The 24,240-nt window shown below is 45.2% G+C and overlaps 1 protein-coding gene across 1 annotated transcript in view; it reads right to left on the bottom strand.

Annotated features, from left to right (window-relative positions):
• Positions 1–10,849, bottom strand: part of PLXDC1 (plexin domain containing 1) — a 52,641-nt gene extending 41,792 nt beyond the window's left edge. Inside the window, exon 1 of the mRNA XM_033170262.1 lies at positions 10,484–10,849. Within this exon, the coding sequence (XP_033026153.1) occupies positions 10,484–10,583 (100 nt within the window). The 5' untranslated portion in view covers positions 10,584–10,849. The remainder of the gene's footprint in view (positions 1–10,483) is intronic.
• Positions 10,850–24,240: the final 13,391 nt, after the last annotated feature.

The following is a 24,240-nucleotide window of genomic DNA, read 5'->3' as shown; positions in this document are numbered from 1 at the left end:
GTGTTTTCGTTCAAACTACTGCGTTATATATCAAACTCTTCTCTATTACAGAAATCCCTCTAATACAGTTACTTAATCGTTTTTTCCACAGCTGCTCCATCTCGAATCTGGCCCACAATTTCATTTGGCTATAATACTTTCTCATATACAGTGGTACCTCGGGTTAAGAACTTAATTCGTTCTGGAGGTCCCTTCTTAACCTGAAACTGTTCTTAACCTGAGGTACCACTTTAGCTAATGGGGCCTCCCGTTGCTGCCACACGATTTCTGTTCTCATCCTGAAGCAAAGTTCTTAACCTGAGGTACTATTTCTGGGTTAGCGGAGTCTGTAACCTGAAGCGTCTGTAACTTGAAGCATCTGTAACCCGAGGTACCACTGTAGTCCATGAAAGGCAGGATTTTGAATCTCCATTGAGTCATAAAACATAGGTCACTTCTAGACTGCCTTTTCAGGTAGGATTCAACCACAACACCATCCAATTTGTGTTGCAATTGTGATTTCACAATTACAGTGGTACCTTGGATTAAGAACAGCTTAGTTTATGAACAATTTGGATTAAGAACACTGCAAACCCAGAAGTAGGTGTTTTGGTTTGTGAACTTTGCCTTGGAAGCAGAACACGTTCCGCTTCCTGTTGAGTGTGTTCCATTTGTAAATTGAGTCTTTGGTTTAAGAACGGACTTCCGTTCAGGTTTTCAGACAGAAAAATCCAGATTGGAGATGGAATTGTTGGGCTCAAAAACCAAAAATCTTTCCAGAATGTATAATTTACTGTTGGAATGGCATACGAAAGATGAACAAGTGAAATCCATTATGATTGATTGGGCTAAATACGTGGGGCATAATATCATGTTTGATGATTGGGAAAGGTTGTGGAAGAAAGGTATAAAATTTACTGCATGTACTGCTTTGAAAGAAAATATGATGAAAATGATGTACAGATGGTATTTAACCCCGGTTAAACTTGCTAAAATGTATCATACATCAGATAATAATTGTTGGAAATGTAAAGAGAAAGAAGGAACCTTTTTCCATATGTGCTGGACATGCCCCAAAATAAAGGACTTCTGGGAAAGGATTTATAATGAAATGAAAAAGGTGTTAAAAGGCACCTTCTTAAAGAAACCAGAAGCCTTCCTTTTGAGAATTATAGGGGATGAAATCCCCCAAAAGGACAGTATTTCCTTTTTGTATGCCACGACAGCAGCTAGACTACTAATCGCAAAGAACTGGAAGAATCAGGAAGTACCAACGGTGGAAGACTGGCAATTGAAAATGATAGACTTTATGGAACTTGCCGAGATGACAGCGAGACTGTGTGACCAGAGGGAGGAAATGGTGCAGGAAGATTGGAACAAATTTGAAGTTTATCTGAATAAATATTGTAATATTTGATTTTGCGGGTCACGATTCGGCACATCTGCGCATGCATGTGACGTCATTTGATGCGTCTGAGCATGCGTGACCCGCTGAACCCAGAAGTAATCCATTCCGGTACTTCCGGTTCATAACCCGTGCCGTTCGCAACCCGCAGCAAACGCAACACGAGGTATGACTGTATAACAATCCCCAAAAGGTGATATTTTTATTTTTATTTTGCAATAGGGAAAGTGACAGGAAAATGCCCTGGAAAGAATGGGATAACACCTGCTTTGGCCCAACGTCATCTAACCTCCCTGCAAACAAATCACCACAAATGCTGAGTAAACATCCCGGTTGCCTGGAAGCACCTTGATTGAATGACCTTTAGCTGGTCATAAACTCTCACCCTAGCCTACCTCAAAGGGTTGTTGTGATGATAAAATTGTTGCACACGGTGAGGGTGTCCATGAAAGCTACCCTTAAATTCCTTGGAGAACAGTTGGGATTGAAAGATGCCTTAAGTAAACACATTGTGAGCTCGCTTTCAAAACTTCATGCATGAGCGTCACCTGTTCAAATCCTTGTAACAGAGAGGCTTCTTCTGTGGCGTGCCAATTTAAATCTAGGCGTTGGCAATAAGGAACCAATGTCACACAGCAGCCATGTTATCCTGGGCTTCCTCTCCGGAACTGCTCCTTCTTATGTGGGTTGCTGTGGTATATATCCATCCTAGTCCTGCTTCCTTCCACAAAGCTGCATTTAGGCTGTGGCTTCCAGGAGGGGCGTGGGAATCCAGATGTTTTGCACTGATGCAAAGAGTGGTATGGTGATGGAAACAGGCCCTGGACACTTGCTTTTGGCGAGGGGTTGTAGGGTGGGAGGGAAAACAGGCCGTCGTAATGGAAAGGAAACTTTTTTTTTTTTGGTAGATCAGACTTTCAGAGGGCTAGCTGGTTTTAAAAAGCACAGAGCACATGAATTGATCCTGGATTATACTGGGCCATCAAATGTTCAGAAGGCTGGAAGCGTCAGGTTTTGATTTCCAAAACATGAAATGAATATTATAGTCACGTATAGATTGTGTTTTATGTCCTGTCTGATGTGAAGGAACGGTTGGAAGAGCTGGGTACATTTAGCCTGGATAAGACTGAGACTGAGAGATGTGATAACCATCTTCAAATACCTAAAGGGCTGCCACACAGAGGATGGGAGCAAGCTTGTTTTCTCCTGCTCCAAAGGCAAGGACACGAACCAACGGCTTCAAGTTGCAAGGAGGCGCATTGTGACTAAACACCAGGAATAACTTTCTGACAGTATCCAGAGAGCTACATTAACTAGAGGCTCCACTGTACCTTTGCAGCACTTTCAAAGCACATTCTTTCCCTCAAAGAATTCTGGGCGCTGTAGTTTACCCCTTACCGAGTTAGCAACCCACAACAAACTACAGTGCCCATAATTCTTTGAGGGAGGGAAATTGGGCGGGAAATTGTTTGACCTCACCGGAGCAACTTGTGCCACACCAAAGCTGTCCTCTCCAACTGCAAAAATGCATCTCAAGAAGAGCTTTGTATCATTCAAAACCTTGCTTCTGCCATTTTGAACATCAGCATAATATCATTTCCTATTTATTGATTATATTTACACCCTGTCCTACCTCCAAGGAGCTCGCTGCAACAGACACGGTTCTCCACCCCTCACAAAATCACTGCGTACACAGCCATATATATTTTTACTCATGGCACCATATTCCTGCAGAATACCACAGAGCGGCAGACAGCAAGAGGAGAAAACAACAAAACATTCTGTTTTCCTTGGTAACATCTCATGAAAGAAATGCATAATGAGACAGAAGTGACATCATTTGCATCCAGAATTTTGCTACCCCTGCCCCACTTCATTGGCTGCTGTTTGATGGAAGCTTTTAATGTTTGATTGATTATTGTATTTTAATATTTCGTTGGAAGCCGCCCAGAGTGGCTGGGGAAGCCTAGCCAGATGGGCGGGGTATAAATAATAAATTATTATTATTATTATTATTATTATTATTATTATGGCAGAATTCTGAGTATGATGATCTCACAACGTATCTTTCATTTCCCAATCAAGCCTAGAAGGCCATTTGGCTTAGTCAGTCTCTATGGTTTGGCTGCTTTCCCTCTCATTTCCTGGCGTGAAAATATTAAGCTGAGACAGACTTTATGAAACAGGCAAACACTGAAAGCACCACGAGACTCATTCCTGCTGGGCACGCATTGCTGACTTTTCCTGTTTACATGGTTTTCCAGCTGAGATTGGGCTGCAGGCAAAGGATCCGGGCAAACTTGGGATGTTTTAAAGTGACGTTGGGTCATGCCAAGTTGTATTTGACTCAGATAACCTTTGCTGTCTATGAAAAGATGTTCCGGCCTTGCTGACTTGCTGACAGATGTACTAAAATTGTTCAGGTGCTTTCCAAGAACAAGGGGCCCTGAAGTTTCACATACACCTGGACGGAGAAACTCTGATTGCATAAGGATGTGAGGATGAGATGCTTTTGCACAGCTCCCTCAAAAGTTCTGTTCATTCATTGCTCCTTAGGTGAACAATTATATGTAGCTCTGTGAGGGGGTAAACTACAGTTCCCAGGATCTTTTGGGAGGGGGCTGCTTTGAGTGTGCTTGCAGTGTGTCTAAAAGGGACGCGGGTGGCGCTGTGGTCTAAACCACTGAGCCTCTTGGGCTTGCCAATCGGAAGGTCAGCGGTTCGAAACTGCGTGACGGGGCGAGCTCCCATTGCTCTGTCCCAGCTCCTGCCAACCTAGCAGTTCGAAAGCCTGCCAGTGCAAGTAGATAAATAAGTGATGGGAAGGTAAATGGCGTTTCCTTGCACTCCAGTTTCCGGTTTCCGTCACGGTGTCCTATTGGGCCAGAAGCGGTTTAGTCATGCTGGGGACATGACCCAGAAAGCTGTCTGTGGACAAACGCCAGCTCCCTCGGCTTGAAAACGAGATGAGTGCTGCAATCCCACAGTTGCCTTTGACAGGACTTAACCATCCAGGGGTCCTTTACCTTTACCTTTTACCTTGAAGTGTGTATGCAGCCTAGGTGGAGCCCAGTGGATACCTTATTTGAGGGCATATTACCATAAACCACCCAAAATGTGGATGAGTGATGGTATGCCGAGAAGAGGATTAAACTTGTTGCAGGCTAAAACCACAGGAAGTCAGTAGGAATCAGGCTGTCCAGGTTTGCTGCCATTGCAGAGGCTGGGGGCTTGTGGAGGCCTCTTCCTCCTTAAGATTATGTGAGTTTCCCCTCCCTGATTTTTCAGCTTTCATATCAAGGCAGTGAGACTCCACGCTTTTAATTTATGGGGTTATAAAGAAAAGCCCACAGACAGTATTCTCCCCAATTGCTCACTAAGAAGTGATAGAATTAAATAACTGTAAAACACATCGAGCTCTTTCTGTTTGTTGTTCTGGCTGCTCTGCATTGATTTCCATCCCTGTTAGATCCTCGCACCACAAACTCTTTGGCTACAGGCCCGAGGCTGCCACTCAAAGAAATGAATGTGTGACTCAACCACAAGGCATCAGAAGGGGGGAAAGATGACAAAGAAATTGTCTTTCTAGCTATATCTAGCTTTGTCTTGAACCCAGCGAGGTCCATTTCTCCGACAGCTGTCTCATGGGGCAGGCTCTGACACTTCTAATAGTTGAAAAACTTAAAAATAAAGGCAGAGCTAGAAGGATGATTCATCTGGTTTGCCTATTTCAGAGCGAAGATGCGCAAGTAGGGGTTGTCATCCACGAGCTGTTCCAAAGTTTCCATGGGTATGAACACATTGCTGCTTTCTCCCGTATGTTCGCATGGCTAGTTTTTGAAGCAGCATACACACACTGTTAGCCACAATCCTGTAGTTTCTTGAGAAATGTGACCGTTTGGTGTGGGTTTCCCCCCTCAAACCAGCTTCAACTGGCCTAGAAAACTTAAACTGCGTTCACTTCGTATTTAAGCCTTTGTGCACATATGCACAGAAGGCAGCTTCATGAATATGAGTTCAGCGTGGAATTGCAGAGACAGGGAAATAATCCAAGTTATGCGCGTCAGGTGAAGACGTCTCCTCCTCCTCTCTGTACAACAATACTGTGAAAATGCAACTTGAAATACAGGTGGGGGACAACCTCACTGTGCTTTAAGCCCCTAATGCGAACATATCCTAAAAGTTATAGAACCATGGAACTGTAGAATTGGAAGGGAACCCAGGAGTCATCTAGTCCAATCCACAGCAATGCAGGAATCACATCTAAAGAATTCCTTACAAGCCAGGCACGAAATCCCTAGATCAGTGGTTTTCCACCAGTGTGCCGTGGCACCCTGGGGTGCCTTGAATGGTGGTCAGGGGTGCCGCGGGCAACACTAGCCTCTGTTCCTCTTTCCTTCCCTCCCTCCTCTGATGCCCTCTCATGTCTCTGGCTCCCAAAGGCTTGCATAGCTGTTTGTTGCGGCAGCCCTGGCTACAAGGTCCATAGGCAAATTGTGTCTCTGGAGCTGGCCAGCGGGTGCTGGTTGCCAGGAGCTGAACGAAGCAGGTGAGAGAGCCCACCCAGCCAGTCCACCAGCCTTTGCTGTTGGGGATGGACAGACAAATCCCAGGCCCCTGTGAGGCAGTGTGAGGAAGGACCTGTCTTTGGGGTGGGCAGCTCAGAGACAGGGGTGGCAGCAGCAGCAGCTGCCCGGGGGACTCCCAAGGAGAGGGGAGAGGGGGCTGAGGGAACCCTCCACAAGGGAGGGTGATCGAGAAAGGGTGAGAGGCTGCCAGCTCTGCAGGCAAGGGTTGACATAACTGGGCTCCCACGGGGTGCTGCAGAAAGAATGTAGTTGGTCAAGGCAGCCGTGGAATCAAAAAGGTTGAAAATCTCTGCCCTAGATGAAGGCAGGCCTAGAAAATGAAGTGACCGTGTGTGGCCTGCTGCCCCCTAAAGCTGTGACCTCTAAATGAAGGGTGGCATATAAATTTAATAAAATAATAATAATAAGCTCCCAGCTAAAACTGTTCCACTGTATCATCAATTGTGTCTGTAGCTCGTTCACAGGAAAATGACGGTTCTCTCACTCAGTCCTTGGATGGTGAGTCTGTTCTCAGTTAAAGGCAACTCTCCTAATCTAAACTGGTTATTAATTCACGAACCGCAACGAAACACCTAGCAGAGATACAAATTCAGGGGCAATGCTGTGCAATTAACCCAGATGCCAGCGCTATTTCAGGAGCTAATAACATCCTCCATACCATCAGGGTCTCATTCGCCCTTTCATCCCAAAACAGGAAAAATGGTACATTTATTTGCACAGAGACAGACCTGTCTATGTCGGACAAACAGGTCTGTCTCTGTGCAAATAAATAGACACAGATCTATTTATTTGCACAGAGACAGACCTGTTTCATTTTTCATTTTTAAAAAGGGTAGCATTCATATAGGAGGGCATTTCAGCATCTCAGGACATCCTGCTGCTGCCCTCAAAGTCCTCATTCTTCAACCCAAGAAGCATATCAGCAAATTTGATTAGACTCAGTCTGGACCTAATCAGAACTGTGGGCTTCTTTCCTTCTACTCGTGTGAAACTAGTATTAACAAAGCATAGCTAAATTACAATGGCTTCTGTGAATTGTTCAATCTGTTCTTACATTATATCAGACCCTCTCAGTGTCACTATTTTCCAGGGACAGTCCCAGATTTACAGAACCCGTCCCGGTTTCTGATTTGATCCTGGAATGCCCCGCTTTTCCTTAAAATGTCCCTATTTTTATTGGAGAAATTTTGGAGGGTATGGAGTTATGTGACCCTTGAGCCAATGGGATAAGTAACTATACAACCTTTAGGAGACATCTGAAGGCAGCCCTGCATAGTTTAATGTGTAATTATGTTTTTATATATGTTGGAAGCCACCCAGAGTGGCTGGGGCAACCCAGTCAGAGGGGCAGGGTATAACAACAACAAGAACAAGAAAGACACATCCCTATTTTCATCAGAGAAATGTTGGAGGGCATGTTATATACATCTTGGTTCTGCATATGGCAAGTCACAAATTTTCCCCTTGCATTTCACTGCCTTTTGGCCCCATTGCTCATACACACAGACTGAGAACAGCACTTTATGCACCAGATCAAGTGGACTCTAGCCCTCAAAACAGTATGTCACAATGAATCAGTCTTTAAGCTGCCACAAGACTCTTTTTTTTTTAGGGCTGTGTGTTCAAAAATGTGTGTATCTTTTCTCCAAATGGTACCTTCTCAATGCAACATGGGATGTCTACGACACCTTTCTGCTCTATGACTGCTCAGTTCAAGACATCAACAGGAGTTCACACAATTTGAGAATATAAGGACAGCCTTCCTGGATCAGTGCAAGAGTCCATGCAGATTCACATCCTGTTTTTAATAGTGATCACTCAGATGCCTCTGCAAAGCATAACTTGGAGGCAATTTCCCACTGCTACGAGTTGCCTTTCACTCCCCATATCCTGTGGCGCTATGGGTTAGTGTGCCTGGCTGCTAACCAGAAGGTTGGTTGTTCAAGCCCACCCAGGGACAGCTGTGGGTAGGATTCCTGCACTGCAGAGGTTGGACTAGATGATGCTTAGGGACCCTTCCTACTCAATGAGTCTACGAGTCTAACACCCACCCAGCAAATGGTATTCAGAGGAATACTACCTCTGAACCTTGACGGTCCCATTTACTTATCCTGCACTTGCATCCCTTTTGTGCTCTTCCAGCAGTTCACAATCAGTGGCGTAGCAAGGTGGGGGGTGTTAGGTGCTTTCCGTTCCCAGTTCCACCTTGGAGGGAGCGACACTCTGGGCGCCCCCCCCCCCGGTGACACCCAAGCTGAGCCCCGCCGCCCGGCAGCCCGGCCGTGCTGCTGCTCGCGCCTGGCAACCTTGCGAGTTGCCGCACGGCCGGACTGCACATGTGCAGCAGCCCGGACGGACTGTGCATGTCCGCACTTGCGCAGTCTGTCCAGGCTGCCAAGGTGCGAGTGGCAGGCAGCCTGTCTATGCGGCAGCTGCAGGCGCCCAGCAGCCCAGATGGACTGCACTCCATAGCGCTTGCGTCGTGACGTCATGACGCACACACGCTACGGAGCGGTGCCCTGCCCCCGGAGGGTGCCCCTGTGTTTGCCGCTCCGGGCTGCCAAGCGGCTCGCTACGCCACTGTTCACAATTAAAGCACAAAAACAGCCATTTAAAAAAAGCCCAAACTACAGATACAACCAGCAGGTGAAACAGTAAGGACTATAAATCCATTGACAGACCTGCCTTCCAGAACCCCAATTTAAAGCTGTCTACACCTCTTGGCTATGCATCTTGAGGCAGTGAATTCACACTTGTTGTTGCCATGTGCACAATGCAAACATGTTTAGTGCCACACACACACGCAGGAGGAAACGGATGCACCATCTCTGTTGCTGCACCGGCATGCCTGAACCCTGCTTTCATGCGCACAGGAACTGGTCCCCATTCACACCTGCTGAAAAGTGCCCAAGTAGACGCTTCTGCACTTTTGCTTCCGTGCACACGCAAAAGCAGCGAGGAAACCAGTGCGTTCTCCTCAGGGCAGCCAGCATGGCTCTTGCATGTGAGGCCAGCAACTTTGTCTTCAGCCCAAACTGTGCTCTTAATGAGCCACTCATCTGAGTGATTCATTACAAGCGCTCGCTGCCATTTATCACCACCCACAGCGAATTTAGCTGGGCAGTTTTGTAACATCGATCTGAAATGCCACATAGATGGGAGTTGGTGGTTGCCATCGTTGTCACACACAACGGCACCTGGTTGTTTGCATAAACTCACTATGTGGACAGAAGTACACAGACATACATATAACGGGATCACTGACACACACATGCATGGACCTTTATATTCTGCTATACATACAAGTGCAAGACATCCTGGCAAACAAACGTCAGGATAGAAGAACATATACTTAAAAAGAAGTCTCCCTACAATGCTTTTTATAATTGAAATAATATGATTCTTTATAAATAATATACTGTGTGTGTCTTAAATCTCTGCATGGATCTGATATATATTCTGCCCCAGTGGAGGTGGGCTTGTCATTTAAGCCCCCAGCCAATCAGTGTAGTGCACAGCCAGCTTCTGCCCAAAATACACAAAACCACTTTCTTCCAATGGGTATCCTGGGGCAAAGGCTGTAAGCAGGAGCACAATTTGCCGAGGGCTGAGTCTGTGCAGCAGCTCTGCAGATGAAACATTTGCCGGCAACCTCCCTGCCACATGCTTGTTCAAAAGGCTGATTCACATGACGAAGCCAATCCTAGTGGGGTCCTGCTGCGGGTTTAAGCATGGCATGCTGGATTTCCAACGCATGTGGACAGCGCAACCCAAAATAACCTGAAGAAAGGGAAACCTTTACAAAATTGGCTGAACCTGGCAAACCACGTCGAACCATTTACAAAACCGGTGCAAAATTGCCCGAAGCCCTTTGATGTGTAGAGTGCAACGCAGGCATATTGCAAGGCTGTGCGCACAAGAATTGTGCAGAATTGTGGTGCACAGCGGCGACCAAGTGCACACACAGGCACCAGCACACCTGCTCACACTCATTGCTGCGAGCGCTATCATCTGAGTGCACACGCATGTGTTTTTGCACGGATGGAGGACTTTCATATACTGATAATATGCCTGTCTGCCATGCACTTACTCTAAGCCCTTTCTGTTCGCAGGCCCAAATAATTTTGGTATACTTTGTGCACATACTGATGAACCATGTACTCCCTCACCGCTATGCCCACCCGACACGTCTGCATCCATCATGCTCATAAGTGTTAACAGGCTTGCACATGCATCTCATTCCCACCTTATCACATTTGATCCTGATTTCACACACCTGTCTACGCACCTTCACAGATCTGCTCCCTATTCACCATTGCCTCCCCTTGCATGCTCACAACACCTCCTCTCAAGCTGCCTGAGCATGCCCGGATCCCTGTTCCACTCACAGCTACACACCCCCATGCATGCTCTCTGCCAGACACATCCCCGGCATTCACCCCACTCCTGTCCACACTTTGCACACAATGTCGCACGAGGGTGGCAGTGCCCCAGAAGGTGTGGGTGGTACCTGCTGCTCGCCTCTCCTTTGCTGACCCCACAGCCTCCTCCTGCAGCAGCCAGAGCAGGACAAGGGCTCCCCACGAAATCTTCAGCGATTCAGGGTGCATCCCTGTGACCCTCCAAAGCGCCACCTTTTCTTGGCAGCAACTTTCCGCTCTGCCTCCCCAAGCAGTTTCTCCCCCCTCGGCTCCCGGGCTCCCTCTCTCTCAGCAGTTGCCACCTCCAGGCTCGTGGCGAGGAATGAGCAGATCCCGCAAGATTCCTCCTGGTCCGTGACGGAATTCGACTGGCAGAAAACCCAGCATTTGGGGGCTGCAGCAAGCAACTGTCAAAGCTCAGCTGAGCAGGGCTTGGAATGGGAGGGAGGGGGAGAGACACAGAGAAGCAAAGGAGGTGGATGAAACAGGTGGAGTGCCTGCCCTCTGGTGGCCAGTTGGGCGCATAGCCATGCAATGCTGTTCAGTGAGAAATGAATGCAAGAAAAGGAAGTCTTGAGCATTTTCGCATATTTGGCTTAAACCAATTTGCCCCTAAACCGGCCTGCAACAGCTACATCGCCTGCATTGCGCAGTTGCTGTCCCATGTGATACAAGTGGGAAAGATGCTCAGATCCACGTTTGTCTTGTGTGAAACCGGTTTCCGGGTTGGATCCAGCACCTTAAATGGGCAGGATCAACACTTGAGCTTCAAAGAAACAGGGGTGGGGAGGAAATGCTCTCCCTCAGCAGACATCGTGGATCAAAAGACATCAACGGGGTGCCGTAAAATTAGAGTTTCCTTTCTGCAAGGCCTTTACGTCGTATTTGGCCCCAGACCCTTTCGTTTCCCTGAGACTCAAAAGTGGAACACTGTCACTTCCTTAATCTGTTCTTTATTTCTGGCGAAGCAGCAATAAATAAAGTGTGGTCCTGGAGTTAGTTACAAGTTCCCCGTCCCTTAGTTGTTTGAAAGTTATTATTATAACAACAAACAACAACAACAACAACAACAACAACTTATTTATAACAACAACAACAACAACTTATTTATACCAACAACAACAACAACAACAACAACAACAACAACAACAACAACAACTTATTTATAACCCAGCCACTCTGGGTGGCTCCCAACAGAATATTAAAAACACAATAAAACATCAAACATTAAAAACTTCCCTAAATAGGGCTGCCTTCAGATGTCTTCTAAAAGTCAGATAGTTGTTTATTTCCTTGACATCTGATGGGAGGGTAGGCGCCACTACCAAAAAGGCCCTCTGCCTGGTTCCCTGCAACCTCACTTTTTGCAGGGAGGGAACCGCCAGAAGGCCCCTGGAGCAGTGTCTGTGCTGAACAACGGGGGTGGAGACGCTCCTTCAGGTATACTGGGCCGAGGCCATTTAGGGCTTTAAAGGTCAGCACCAACACTTGGAATTGTGCTCAGAAACGTACTGGGAAAGCACTAAAAATGAAGGCAACTACACATGCCCCTCAACTCAAAAGCTTATATGTCCCTGAACTCCCAAATGAATGTATTGCATTGTATATTTGTATATTGGGTACTCACCCCTTCAAATCACAACAATAAAGTTACTCAGTCATGGTCATTTGGCTTGCAGAATGCTCATAAATGCATGATGACATCATGAAAAAAAAAGGAATAAGTGGGGTTGCTCACCACAAAATCTGCTCTGGGCCAGGACAAATCATGCTGTTGTTTAGTCGATTAGTCGTGTCCGACTCTTCGTGACCCCATGGACCAGAGCATACCAGGCACTCCTGTCTTCCACTGCCTCCCGGAGTTTCGTCAAATTCTTGTTGGTCGCTTCTATTAACACTGTCCAACCATCTCGTCCTCTGTCATCCCCTTCTCCTTGTGCCCTCATACAAATCATACAGCCAAGTAAACAGGTGAGTGACACATGCAAGATAATGATCCATCTTGCCTTGCCCAGAGCTTCCTGTGGATGCATGGCCTGGAGAAGGGCATCTATGCACAGCACAACAAAAATGGCAGGACTCAGGAGTAAATAGGAAACCACAAGTAACCGGGGGTGCCCAGCACAAAATGTATTTTCAGCTGCATGAATGTTCTTCCAATAGAGATTCAGCAGGTACCTTTTGATTTAATCTTTCAATGTCTGCTGAAAACTTCTCTGTGCCACTAGGTTTACGCAGGCAACTAAGAAAATATTTCATAGTTAATGTTCTCTGGTATTTGTGGGTGTTTTTTTTTAACCTGGATGTTGTTGTTTTTTTGTACGTGTGTCCATACTTGTGTACAGTCGTTGTGAACTGCTTTGATTTTTTTATGATATTACAAATATTGTTATAAAGAAATAAATGCATAAAACGCCTTGCCCTTTGCCATGTAGAATTTCTGCCAGCGTGCAGTTGCAAAATGTTCTGGAGCCCTACCAGGAAAAAAAACATTGTCATTTCACCATAGAGGCTTAATGAGCATCTGTAGTCTTGAATAACAACTCCTAACCCCTCCGTGGAAATGCCATTTAGAAGATGGGTGTGGAAGAAAATGGTAAGGAAAAGCTTTGCGGCACCTTAAAGATCAGCACATGGCAGATGCTTTTGTGAATTCGGGTCATAATAAATAAAACGTCCCAGTCTGTAAGATGCCACAACACTCTTTGCTGTTTCTCCTGCAAAACAAACCGTCTCTGGAAGTTGTTACCATGGGTGCAGAAGCAGCTCGTTCACCTATTTGATGTTTTCTGCGACACAATTAGTCACAGCGTGGGGATGTTTTGGTGAGTTCTCTTCACAAAGTGAAGCGAGGAGAAGGAGGAGGCGGAAGAAGAAGAAGAAATAATGAATGACTAGGACATGAATGAACTGTAGCATGGGGCCTAGCAAGTAACAGGAGCTAATCCTCAAGAAGAAAAGCTGGAGCACAACAGCTCACCAGGAAGCTACAGCCTCCATCTCCTAATCCAAGAATGGTAGGGCAAGCAGCAGATACCGGTAACTACTGTTTTGATACATGCATACAAGTCTTCTACATGGGAACATGGTGAGAGAAGGCCTGGTCTTAGCACAAGGAAAGATGAGCACAAAGGACACTGCCTGGGACTAGCATCACATCCACACCAAACGTTTAAAACCCATGGCTTCCCCCAAAGAATCCTGGGAGCTGTAGTTTGTTATGGGTTTGGGGAATGAAGTTCACTACAATTTTCACTCCCATCACACCACACGGATGGAATAGGATGCCCCTATTTTCATTGGAAACAGGCGGCAGAGGGCCTTCTCCGTAGTGGTGCCTGCTTGCCCCGAGCAGGGCCAGATTTAGGTTTGATGAGGCCCTAGGCTGCTGAAGGTAATGGGGACCTTTATATGTCCAGCTGCCCTTTGTCAACAACAAATTGTCGCTGTTTTTTGTGTTGAATATATGCTATATGGTAATTTATGGACCTAACAGGCAACCAGTCCATGCAGAATGTAGGCACCCTATATATAGAAATGAGCAAACCAGGGATATTTTAGGGAGCAGGCTAGCAGGCAGGGCCCATGACTTACATCAATAGGAGCCTTACACAACACAAAACACTGTAGCTGTATGTAGGTTTTATTTTATTTTTTATCTTATATTTTGGAAATGTACATCCAGGTTTTTTCCCCCTTTAATTTTTTGGGGGGGCCCCAAGAGAGTGGAGCCCTAAGCTATAGCTTGTTTAGCTTATGCGTAAATCCGGCACTGGCCCTGATGAATGCCCCCCCCCAATTCCAATGTAAACTATTTGACTTTTAGAAGACACCTGAAGGCAGCCCCGTTCAGAGAAGTTTTCAATGGTTGATGTTTTATTGTGTTTTTAATTTTTTGTTGGGAGCTGCTCAGAGTGGCTGGGGCAACCCAGTCAGATGGCTGTCATATATGTAATAAAATTGTTGTTGTTGTTATTGGAGAAATATTGGAGGGGGTGCCGTAGGGCTCTCTGAAGGCTTTCTCACGACCCCCACTTGCCGCGAAAGCGACGAAGAGAACTGCAGGCCAGCTGACGTTTCTAAATAAATATACTTCTAAAGACATCTACTTGTAGCCTCCATTCTGCCTTTTCCTTCAGAGACAGATAATGGAAGGTCAAATACCTGAGTTTATGCTGTGACATCCGCCCACCCATTTGTACACACAATACAGATATTTTTAATCGTAAATTGTGGCAGAGAAGCCCCCTGCCATTATTGTGAGGCCTAGGGAGGTTGTGCCGATGCCTCCCCTGCTGTTGCCATTAGCTACCTCCGAAGTCTCAAACGGACATAGCGGCTGAGGGAAAAGAGGGGTTATTAGTTGGGAGGTGGGGAGTTGTAGCACAAGCGGTTGCAGCTCAGAGCTGGAAGACGCGCCAGAATGTAAATATCGACCGGTGATGCAAAAAAAGAGAAAAGAAAAATTAGCCATGTTCTATTTTGGGGGGGGGGGAATAACACAAAAACTAACAGGAACCAGGGGACAAAAGATAAAAGGATTCATTTGAGGAAACACGGGTAGCATTTATTTATTATGCCTGCCGCCACAACACAGACATTTGGAACACTTTCTTCCTCTTGAAACCCTGAGAATACTGTGAAGTTTTGGATTAAGATTCACGAGGAATTGAAAAGGATTTTTAAAACCATGATCCATAAAAAAAAACCTGAAGCATACTTGCTGGGCTTGTTAACAGACGACATCCCTAGAGATAAGAAAAATATATTCCTCTACGGAACAGCAGCGGCAAGATTATTAGTCGCAAAAAAAAATGGAAAACAACAATACCAGAATTATCAGAATGGAGATTAAAAAAATCTGTGAATTTATGACATTAGCAAAATTGACAGCGTCGGTAAGAGGAGGCTCTACTCAGAAAGTTAATAAAGAACGGGAATGTGTTGATTTATATATGAATAAATATGGAACAGATAATTAGGCAACAGTATGATAATGGACCATTAATTGCAAGGTTACTAGATAATATTATTTAAAGAATGTGTATATTAAGAACTAAAATAAATAAAACAGCAGAATAGGTTAGGATAACATCATTAAGATTGCATATGGGTGAGGGAAGTAAGGAGGGAGGAAGTAATATTGGAAGTAATATTATCAAATAATGCATTATAGGACGTTGAATCTGTGATACTTTCTCTTCACTATAATTTTTATGTTGTAGTTGTTTTATGTGTGTGATTTTTGTTATCTGTTATGACTTAATTTTTCAATAAATATTATTTTAATTTTTTAAAAAAATACCGTGAAGGAAATATATGCAGGAGAAAGGAAACTGTACAGGCGACATGCCACTTATGCCATCTGAAAAGCCTGCAAACAACTTCTTAAGTCTCTGGAAACCCTGGGGGGGGGGGACCAGCATCACTTACCAGACGGGCAGGAATGGTGGCAGTGGGTGGCTGTCAGTCAAACTCCACCAAAAACCCGCCAAATTCCACCTCAAACTTTCCATCCAAACCTCTTTTCCCAACATACAAAACTCTCCCCAGACCTCAATGGTTGCTGCAAAGGGTTCTGGGATTGCAGTTGCAAAGGCTCCTGGGATTGCTAGCTGCTTTCCTTGCTCTTTTTGCACCCTTTTCGCGGTTTAAATCGAATTATTTCTTTCCCTGCACCATGCCTATATGCAGTCATGCGCCTAAATAGGGAGTCACCTATAGTTACTGAGGTGGCCCGGGGTAACATGTATACAGGTGAAACTAGAAAAATTAGAATATCGTGGAAAGGTTCGTTTCTTTCAGTAATTCAACTTAAAAGGTGAAGCTAATATATGAGATAGACTCATGACATGCAAAGTGAGCTATGTCAAGTCTTGATTTGTTATAATTGTGATGATTATGGCGTACAGCGGATGAGAACCCCAAATTAACAATTTCAACTTTGGGGTTTTCATCATCGGCACGCCATAATCATCACAATTATAACACATAAAGGCTTGACATAATCTCGCTTTGCATGTCATGAGTCTATCTCATATATTAAACTCCAGTAGCTAATGAAAACAATTGCTTACATAAATGGACTTTTCCATTATATTCTAATTTTTCGAGTTTCACCTGTAGCTCTGGTGGCAGTGACCCAGCAGTACTTTATTCAGCTAAGCAGAATCAACTATAGTTACTGAGGTGGCTTAAGCCTGTTAGTGACTCGTTCTTTGCATCTAATTGGTTTCATTTTTTAAAAAAATTAGTTTTTACAATCAAAGAAATTTAAGAAAGATTCTTTTGAAAAGTAAAGGGGGAGGAGGTAAACCATGAAACTACAGAGCAGTTCACAACAAGCATATGTTGCAAATACCTCTGCGCTTCCTTTTCAGGTGTTGAACTGTGGTAAATGTGCCATGCTTAATGATATCACCAGGGGCCACCCCTAGTTCTCAGGTTTGGACCCTTAAATCTTGGGGTCTGGGATACTCCTGACCTGACAACCCTATATATTGCTTAGTTCTGCCACACCTGTACCTCAAACCGCAATTCCGGCAAAATCCACAACTTCTTTAAACAATATTGAGAACTGAATCTTATGCTGTGCTTAGAGACCTGAACCATGATTATTATTATTTTTACAAAGCTTCCAGGGCTGCAGACATTTCTCAACTGGTAGACTCAGGGCTTTTTTTTAGCCAGAACTCACTGGAACTCGGTTCCAGCACCTCTCAGGTGGGCGCCATTGTCATTATAAGAGAACATGGGAGGCGTTCATGGTGAATTCCAGCACCTCTTTTTCCATATATGTAAAAAATAGCATTGGGTAGACTGATAGGCTAAACACACATTATAAGGGGAAACATTCCGTTATCATTTTATAAAACCTTTTTGCACTACTACGAGTGAGGAGAAAAGTGGATTTTTGCTTCACAATACCCAAGATGGCAGCCGGACAGTAGAAATGTCATGTAGTTCCTTCCTAGTCCAAAAATGCAGGAACAGGCAAGGTGTGAAGCAAGATTTGTGATGGTGCAGATGAGCCCTGGGTCACTATTTTCTAATTATAGCAGAGCAGCCAAGACACAAAAGGAATAAGGGAGTCAGTGTTCTGTGTTAATATTTGTTTTTCCACGTTTTTCCTATAGCGAGGCTTTGATTTTGACTCAAAATAACCTGCTAAATATTTGATTACAAATCCTCCATTGTACCGGTAAAAGATGAGGTGACTGTCTCAGGCGGCAAGGTCATCAGAACCCAGTGTCGGGTTGTCTTTCTCCGCACTCCCCTGCTTGTCCTTGATGTAGATCTTCCCAGGCAGGGAGGGAGGTGTGAGGGATCCCACTCCCTCCCCTTTCGATTCTTCCCCCAACCGTGACTCTCCCTAAGTTTCACTGTCCACTAGGATGAATCCTTCTGTTGTTATATGGGAGTGTCTCTGGGGTACCTCAGTGCTTTACGTTCGAAACAACTCTTGCCACCTTTGGGATCTCCCGCCCTGGGTTCCCAAACTGCTGCAGCTTGCCCTTTCGTTCTGGCAACTGCGTGGCACCTTTGGCTTCCCTGCCCAGTCCTCTGTGTGTTAGGTAAATAAGCCACCCGTCCCTTTTACCTCAAGGAAACCTCTCGTGCTTTTCCCCTCAACCACACCTCTAGAGGTACTGACGCACTGCCACAGTCAGCGAACGTTTAAACACTTTTAACTTTATTAAGGTAACTTGAAAACATGGATATCTTGAGTCAGTACTGGTACAAATCTTCTTATATAATTCAGCTCAGTTACAATCTTTCCTGCATCCCGTTAGCAATGGTAAATGACCTTTCCTCCCATTCCCCAAAGCCTAACCTCGCAGTTTTTCTTTCTAAACCTCCACACCCAACTGCCAAACCCCCAACTCCCTTTCTAGGTTGTTCCCCCTCCTTTTAGAATGCCCAGTAGCTCCGCCTCCCAGGGAACACCTACCTAACATGGGAGTGATAGGTTAACCCATGATGAACCAGGCCTTATTCCGCCACATTCGTCCCACCCCCAAAGTCATTGCATAGGCATAGTTATACATTTTAAACAATGCCGAAGCAATGTATTGGAGCTTAATCAAAACCACCAACCTAGTATTTCCCTTTGTACACAAATTCTATGTTCTAACATCACTTAACAAATACTTTACCTTTTCCTCTATCTTATTTCCACCATAACAACTAATTTGGCACTTATACACATTTCTAATTTAGTATAACATTTGCTATCTTACGATATATTTTTTTTCATTCTAGCATTCAGTCCTTAAAACATCTTGATAATGCATCAGCTATGACATTATCCTTCCCTTTTACATGTTTAATGTCAAAGTTGTAATCTTGCAAATGCATACTCCATCGAATTAATTTATTATTGGTGCCTTTTACTTGGTTTAACCACCTCAAAGGAGAGTGATCTGTACACAGGGTGAATTTTCTTCCCCACAGGTAAGGCTTTAGTTTTTCAATCGACCACACTATTGCTAAACACTCCCGCTCAATTGTGGAAAGATGTTGTTCTCTTTCTAACAATTTTCTACTAATATATAATATAGGCTGCAGAAAACTGTCTTCCCCTTCTTGACTTAACACCGCTCCTAGTCCCACATTTGATGCATCAGTCATTAGAGTGAATGGTCGAGAGAAATCGGGAGCTCTCAAAATAGGCTCCACCATCAAAGTATTCCTCAACATATCATACGCCTGTTGACATGGTATTGTCCAAATAACTTTATCAGGCTGGCTTTTCTTTAGACAATCATGTAAGGCTGCAGCATGAGTGCTGAATTGGGGAATAAAGCGTCGATAATATCCCACTACCCCAAGGAAAGCTCTGATCTGGTTTTTTTTTTTTGTGTGTGTGTGTGACAGGTCTAGGCCATTCATTAATTGCTTTGACCTTGCTGTGGTCAGGCCTGATGACCCCACTTCCTAAAATATGTCCCAAATACCATACTTGCCTCATGCCAATTTGACCATTAACCTTCAATATTACCTGGTTTCTGTCAAAATATGGTTTCAACATATTGACATGAAAAACTTTACATCGTCTCTCTTCAACATTTAACTCAACTAGATAGTTCACCGCTGATAGTTTTTCTATCACTCTAAAGGGTCCATCCCAGGAAACCTCGAGCTTCCGCTGTCGTCTGGGCCTCACCACCAGGACTTGGTCACCAGTTTGTAAATTCCGATCTCTGGCGTGTGCATCGTACCATCTTTTCTGTTGTGCTCTTTTTAAATTACAGGATGATAGTTCCTTAAGTTCCTGTAAATCACTTTGTAGATCCTGAAGATAGGTTAAGACGTCCGCATTCCCAATGGGTTCCTTTCCATTCCCATTCCGGGCCAATAAAACCATGCTTTTATTCTGTCTCTGGTTTTATTAATGCCTAGATAAGCAGCCATGGGTGACTCCAGTGCCAGCTGTAAAACTTGTAGTCGGTATTTCCGGGGCAAAACCAATTTTTTTTTTCATTTTCCATTTGGCTGCACCTTTTCCTCCTTTTGGCTATTTTCATTTTCCACTTGGCTGCACCTTTTCCTCCTTTTGGCTATTTTCATTTTCCACTTGGCTGCACCTTTTCTCCTTTTGGCTATTCTATGACGTCTCCCTTCTATTGCAGTAAATAGGCAGGGATTCTCTAAAGTCACTTCAGAGTCAGGACCCTGCACCTCATCCCACAAGTCTCTCAGAGATTCATCTTCCCTCTGTTCCACTAAAACCTGGGTGCTAGATTCCTGTGCATTTGGTAGCGTAATCAGTACTTCCTCTCCCACAGGCTCTGTGGTTGGTGCATTAATGGCAGGATTTGAATCCACAAGGGCTTCTGGTTTCGCTCTTGTGATAGCATGTATTTGAGGTCTCCGTTTGGCTAGGTCGTTGCCTATCAGGACAGGAACCTCCAGATCATCCCAAATACCCACTGTCCACTTGCCATTAAAATCTTGATACTGAATATTCACTTCTGCTACCTGCACCTCAAACTCCGGTCCCCATATACCTTTTATGCTGTAAGATTGGTTTGGGAGATATTGTTCCTTAGGAATACAACTAGATCTCATCAGAGTAACTTCCGATTCAGAGTCCTGTAGTCCCACTAACTCTTGTCCATTTACTCTGACAGTCTCCAAAAATTCCTTATTAACCTCTTCCTCAGATCTCCAGACCTGCATAACTTTTGCAGAAGCCTCTGTTTGACTATACGTTGGCTCCTGGACTGGCGTCTGCGGAAGGTTTTTAGTATCTGTTTGAAGTAACAGTTTTACTGGCTTCGCAACAGCAGCTGCAGTTTGTGCTTTGACCACTAGAGGGCATTTATTTTGTATGTGACTCTCACTTTCACAAAAGAAGCACGTAATTTTCTTTTGAGGAGACTTATCAGACTCGGATTGTCTGACAGGATTGGGTTCTTGTTTTTCCTTTCTTTCCCCAACTTGCCACAGTTTATTTTTCTGTGAAGGCTTAAAGAATGTGACTTCTTTACTATCTTGGCTCTGAGATAATTTTGCTCTTAGCCGTATCTCCTCCAGCCTCAGTCTTCCCAACTGCACTTCTCTCTCCATAGCAAATCTCTCCCGTTCTGCCTCAACCTTGGCTAATTGTATTCTTTCAGATTGCATTCTCTCCTCAGCAGCTATCTTAGCCTTTTCTGCCTCAACCTTGGCCAATTGCATTCTTTCCTCAGCAGCTATCTTAGACTGCTCCTTTTCTGCCTCAACCTTGGCTATTTGTAATTTGAGTTTCATTAACTCCAGTGCGGAACTCGGATCTTCCCTTGCCTCAGATCCTTCTGTTCTCTCATCTCCCCTTGCCTCTTTAGCTTTCCTCAAATGTGCCATTTTCCTGACTGGAAAATCTTATCAAAATCACACAAAACTTGGCGTGTGGGCTTTGTATTCGAATCGCGACGCTGCCACCAATAAATGTGAGGGATCCCACTCCCTCCCCTTTCGATTCTTCCCCCAACCGTGACTCTCCCTAAGTTTCACTGTCCACTAGGATGAATCCTTCTGTGGTTATATGGGAGTGTCTCTGGGGTACCTCAGTGCTTTACGTTCGAAACAACTCTTGCCACCTTTGGGATCTCCCGCCCTGGGTTCCCAAACTGCTGCAGCTTGCCCTTTCGTTCTGGCAACTGCGTGGCACCTTTGGCTTCCCTGCCCAGTCCTCTGTGTGTTAGGTAAATAAGCCACCCGTCCCTTTTACCTCAAGGAAACCTCTCGTGCTTTTCCCCTCAACCACACCTCTAGAGGTACTGACGCACTGCCACAGTCAGCGAACGTTTAAACACTTTTAACTTTATTAAGGTAACTTGAAAACATGGATATCTTGAGTCAGTACTGGTACAAATCTTCTTATATAATTCAGCTCAGTTACAATCTTTCCTGCATCCCGTTAGCAATGGTAAATGACCTTTCCTCCCATTCCCCAAAGCCTAACCTCGCAGTTTTTCTTTCTAAACCTCCACACCCAACTGCCAAACCCCCAACTCCCTTTCTAGGTTGTTCCCCCTCCTTTTAGAATGCCCAGTAGCTCCGCCTCCCAGGGAACACCTACCTAACATGGGAGTGATAGGTTAACCCATGATGAACCAGGCCTTATTCCGCCACAGGAGGCACCATTTTGGGGTTCGCCTCAGGTGCCTAAATGTCTTGGGCCAGCCCTGCCTGTTACATGAGCAGGGATGAGATTAACCACAAGCAAGGAAGGGAAGGCAAGAACAGCAGCTTTGCATGATGCAAAACTACACAGCGGAATTCCTTCCTAATAAGTGGTATGCAAAGTTACAGCATTGCAGGACCCCCTATGAATTCTTAGTGGCCTGAGATAGATTTGGGGTGGGCTGGTGGGATGGAGAGACTTTTCCTACTGGCAGGTCGTCTTTCTGCATAGCTCTTTCTCCACAAAATGAACACAAGACTGACTGAAGCCCCTGAAGTAGCGTATATGCCAGCCTTCCATGCCCCAGTGATGTTTTGGACTACAACTCCCATCACCCTTACTAGATCCTGGCTCTTCTGGATGAGACCAAGTTCCTAGATCCATTTCAATTGGGATCCAGGTCTGGCTTTGGAAAAGGACACTACTACTTTGGTTGTCTTTGTCAAGAGGGAGATGGGGAATGTGACCCTGTTGATTCTACTTGATCCCTTCAAAACCATCAACCCTGGTATCCTTCAAGAGCGGCTAGAGAGTTGGAAGGGACCTCGAGGATCATCTAGTGCAACCCCCTGCAATGCAGGTATATGTAGCTGTCCCTTACGGGGATGGAACCTGCAACCTTGGCATTATCACCACCATGCTCTAACCAACTGAGCTATCCATCTGAATTGGGAGTAGGTCATACTGCCTTACTTTGCAGTCTCCAGAGGGTGGGTCTTAAGTCAGCCCAACGAGTCCTCTAAGGTGGGCTATCACAGGGGTTGATTTTATCCCCCATGCTAAGTTCTAATTAAAATTCTGATTGGGGTCCTCTGGGGAAGTTGGACTGCATTGTCATCAATGTGCTGGTGGCATGCAGCACGGGGGGCGCTGTGGTCTAAACCACTGAGCCTCTTGGGCTTGCCGATCAGAAGGTCAATGGTTTGAATCCCCGTGACGGGGTGAGCTCCCATTGCTCTGTCCCAGCTCCTGCTAACCTAGCAGTTCAAAAGCACACCAGTGCAAGTAGATAAGTAGGTATCGCTGTGGCAGGAAGGTAAACGGCATTTCCGTGTGCTGCTCTGGTTTCCGTCACGGTGTTCCGTTGCGCCAGAAGCGGTTTAGTCATGCTGGCCACACGACCCGGAAAGCTGGCTGTGGACAAACGCCGGCTCCCTCGGCCTGAAAGCATGATGAGTGCCACAACCCCATAGTTGCCTTTGACTGGACTTAACCGTCCAGGGGTCCTTTACTCTTTACCTACCTTTACTTCTCCTTTACATCCCCAGGTGTGACAATGGATGTGCTAGACTGGCGTCATGCTCAGTAATGGACTGGATGAAAACTAATACCAGTAAACTGAAACTAGATCCAGGACTGCCTCTGGAGGCTGTGCAGAAATTGCAGCTAGTGCAGAATTCAGCAGCTGGATAGCTGACCGGGTCTAGGAGAGGACCTCTGGGCAGAAGTTCAGAATGTATACAATTGGAATATCCACCTGCCAGAGGACTGGCCTAATCACAGATGCTCCAGATGGCACTATTAGTCTGCTCAGAAAATACTACGGTTTGCCACAAGCCAGTTTTAAGATTTGATGCACCAACCTGAGTTATGTGCTTCGGATGAAGCTTACCAACCTCAGCACCTGTAGGATGCCAGGCAAGGAATGGCTGCGATGCCACTCCGCAGCTGCTGACATCTGCAGGTGCAAGTTGCATAGGACGCTGATCAAGTCATGCGATACTGTGGTTAGAGCAGGAAGTCACACGCAGTTGTGGCTTGGCTCCACATGGCAAACTACACAAAGCATCAAAGTGGTGATAATAATGTAACAGTAAACCAAAACAAACCACCACAAACTGGCTAATAAATGTAAAAATGAATTTACACAAGCGGTGCCTGTGAATGTTTCCTTATTTTGTGTTAACTGTTCTGTCTGATTAGCCTAGAACTGATGGAGCTTTGTGGCGAAACCTGTTGCAAATCCGGAGGACAGGTCTTCTTTCACTCGCCCACCTGTGTTAACTTCATCATGCTGGTGGTTATACAAGACCTACAGAATAACATTCCATCCAGCTCCTTCCTTCAACCACCCACGTTAATTTCATCAGGGTGGTGTCAACCTCAGACCTACTGAAGAACTCTCCATTTAGTTCATCGTTTATAAACTGTTTTGAATCTTCTTTATATTTTTCT

Source organism: Lacerta agilis, chromosome 14 (assembly GCF_009819535.1).
Source record: "Lacerta agilis isolate rLacAgi1 chromosome 14, rLacAgi1.pri, whole genome shotgun sequence".
Taxonomy (NCBI): domain Eukaryota; kingdom Metazoa; phylum Chordata; class Lepidosauria; order Squamata; family Lacertidae; genus Lacerta; species Lacerta agilis.
The sequence above is the reverse complement of the archived record's forward strand: the minus strand, read 5'-3'. Positions and strand labels throughout refer to the sequence as shown.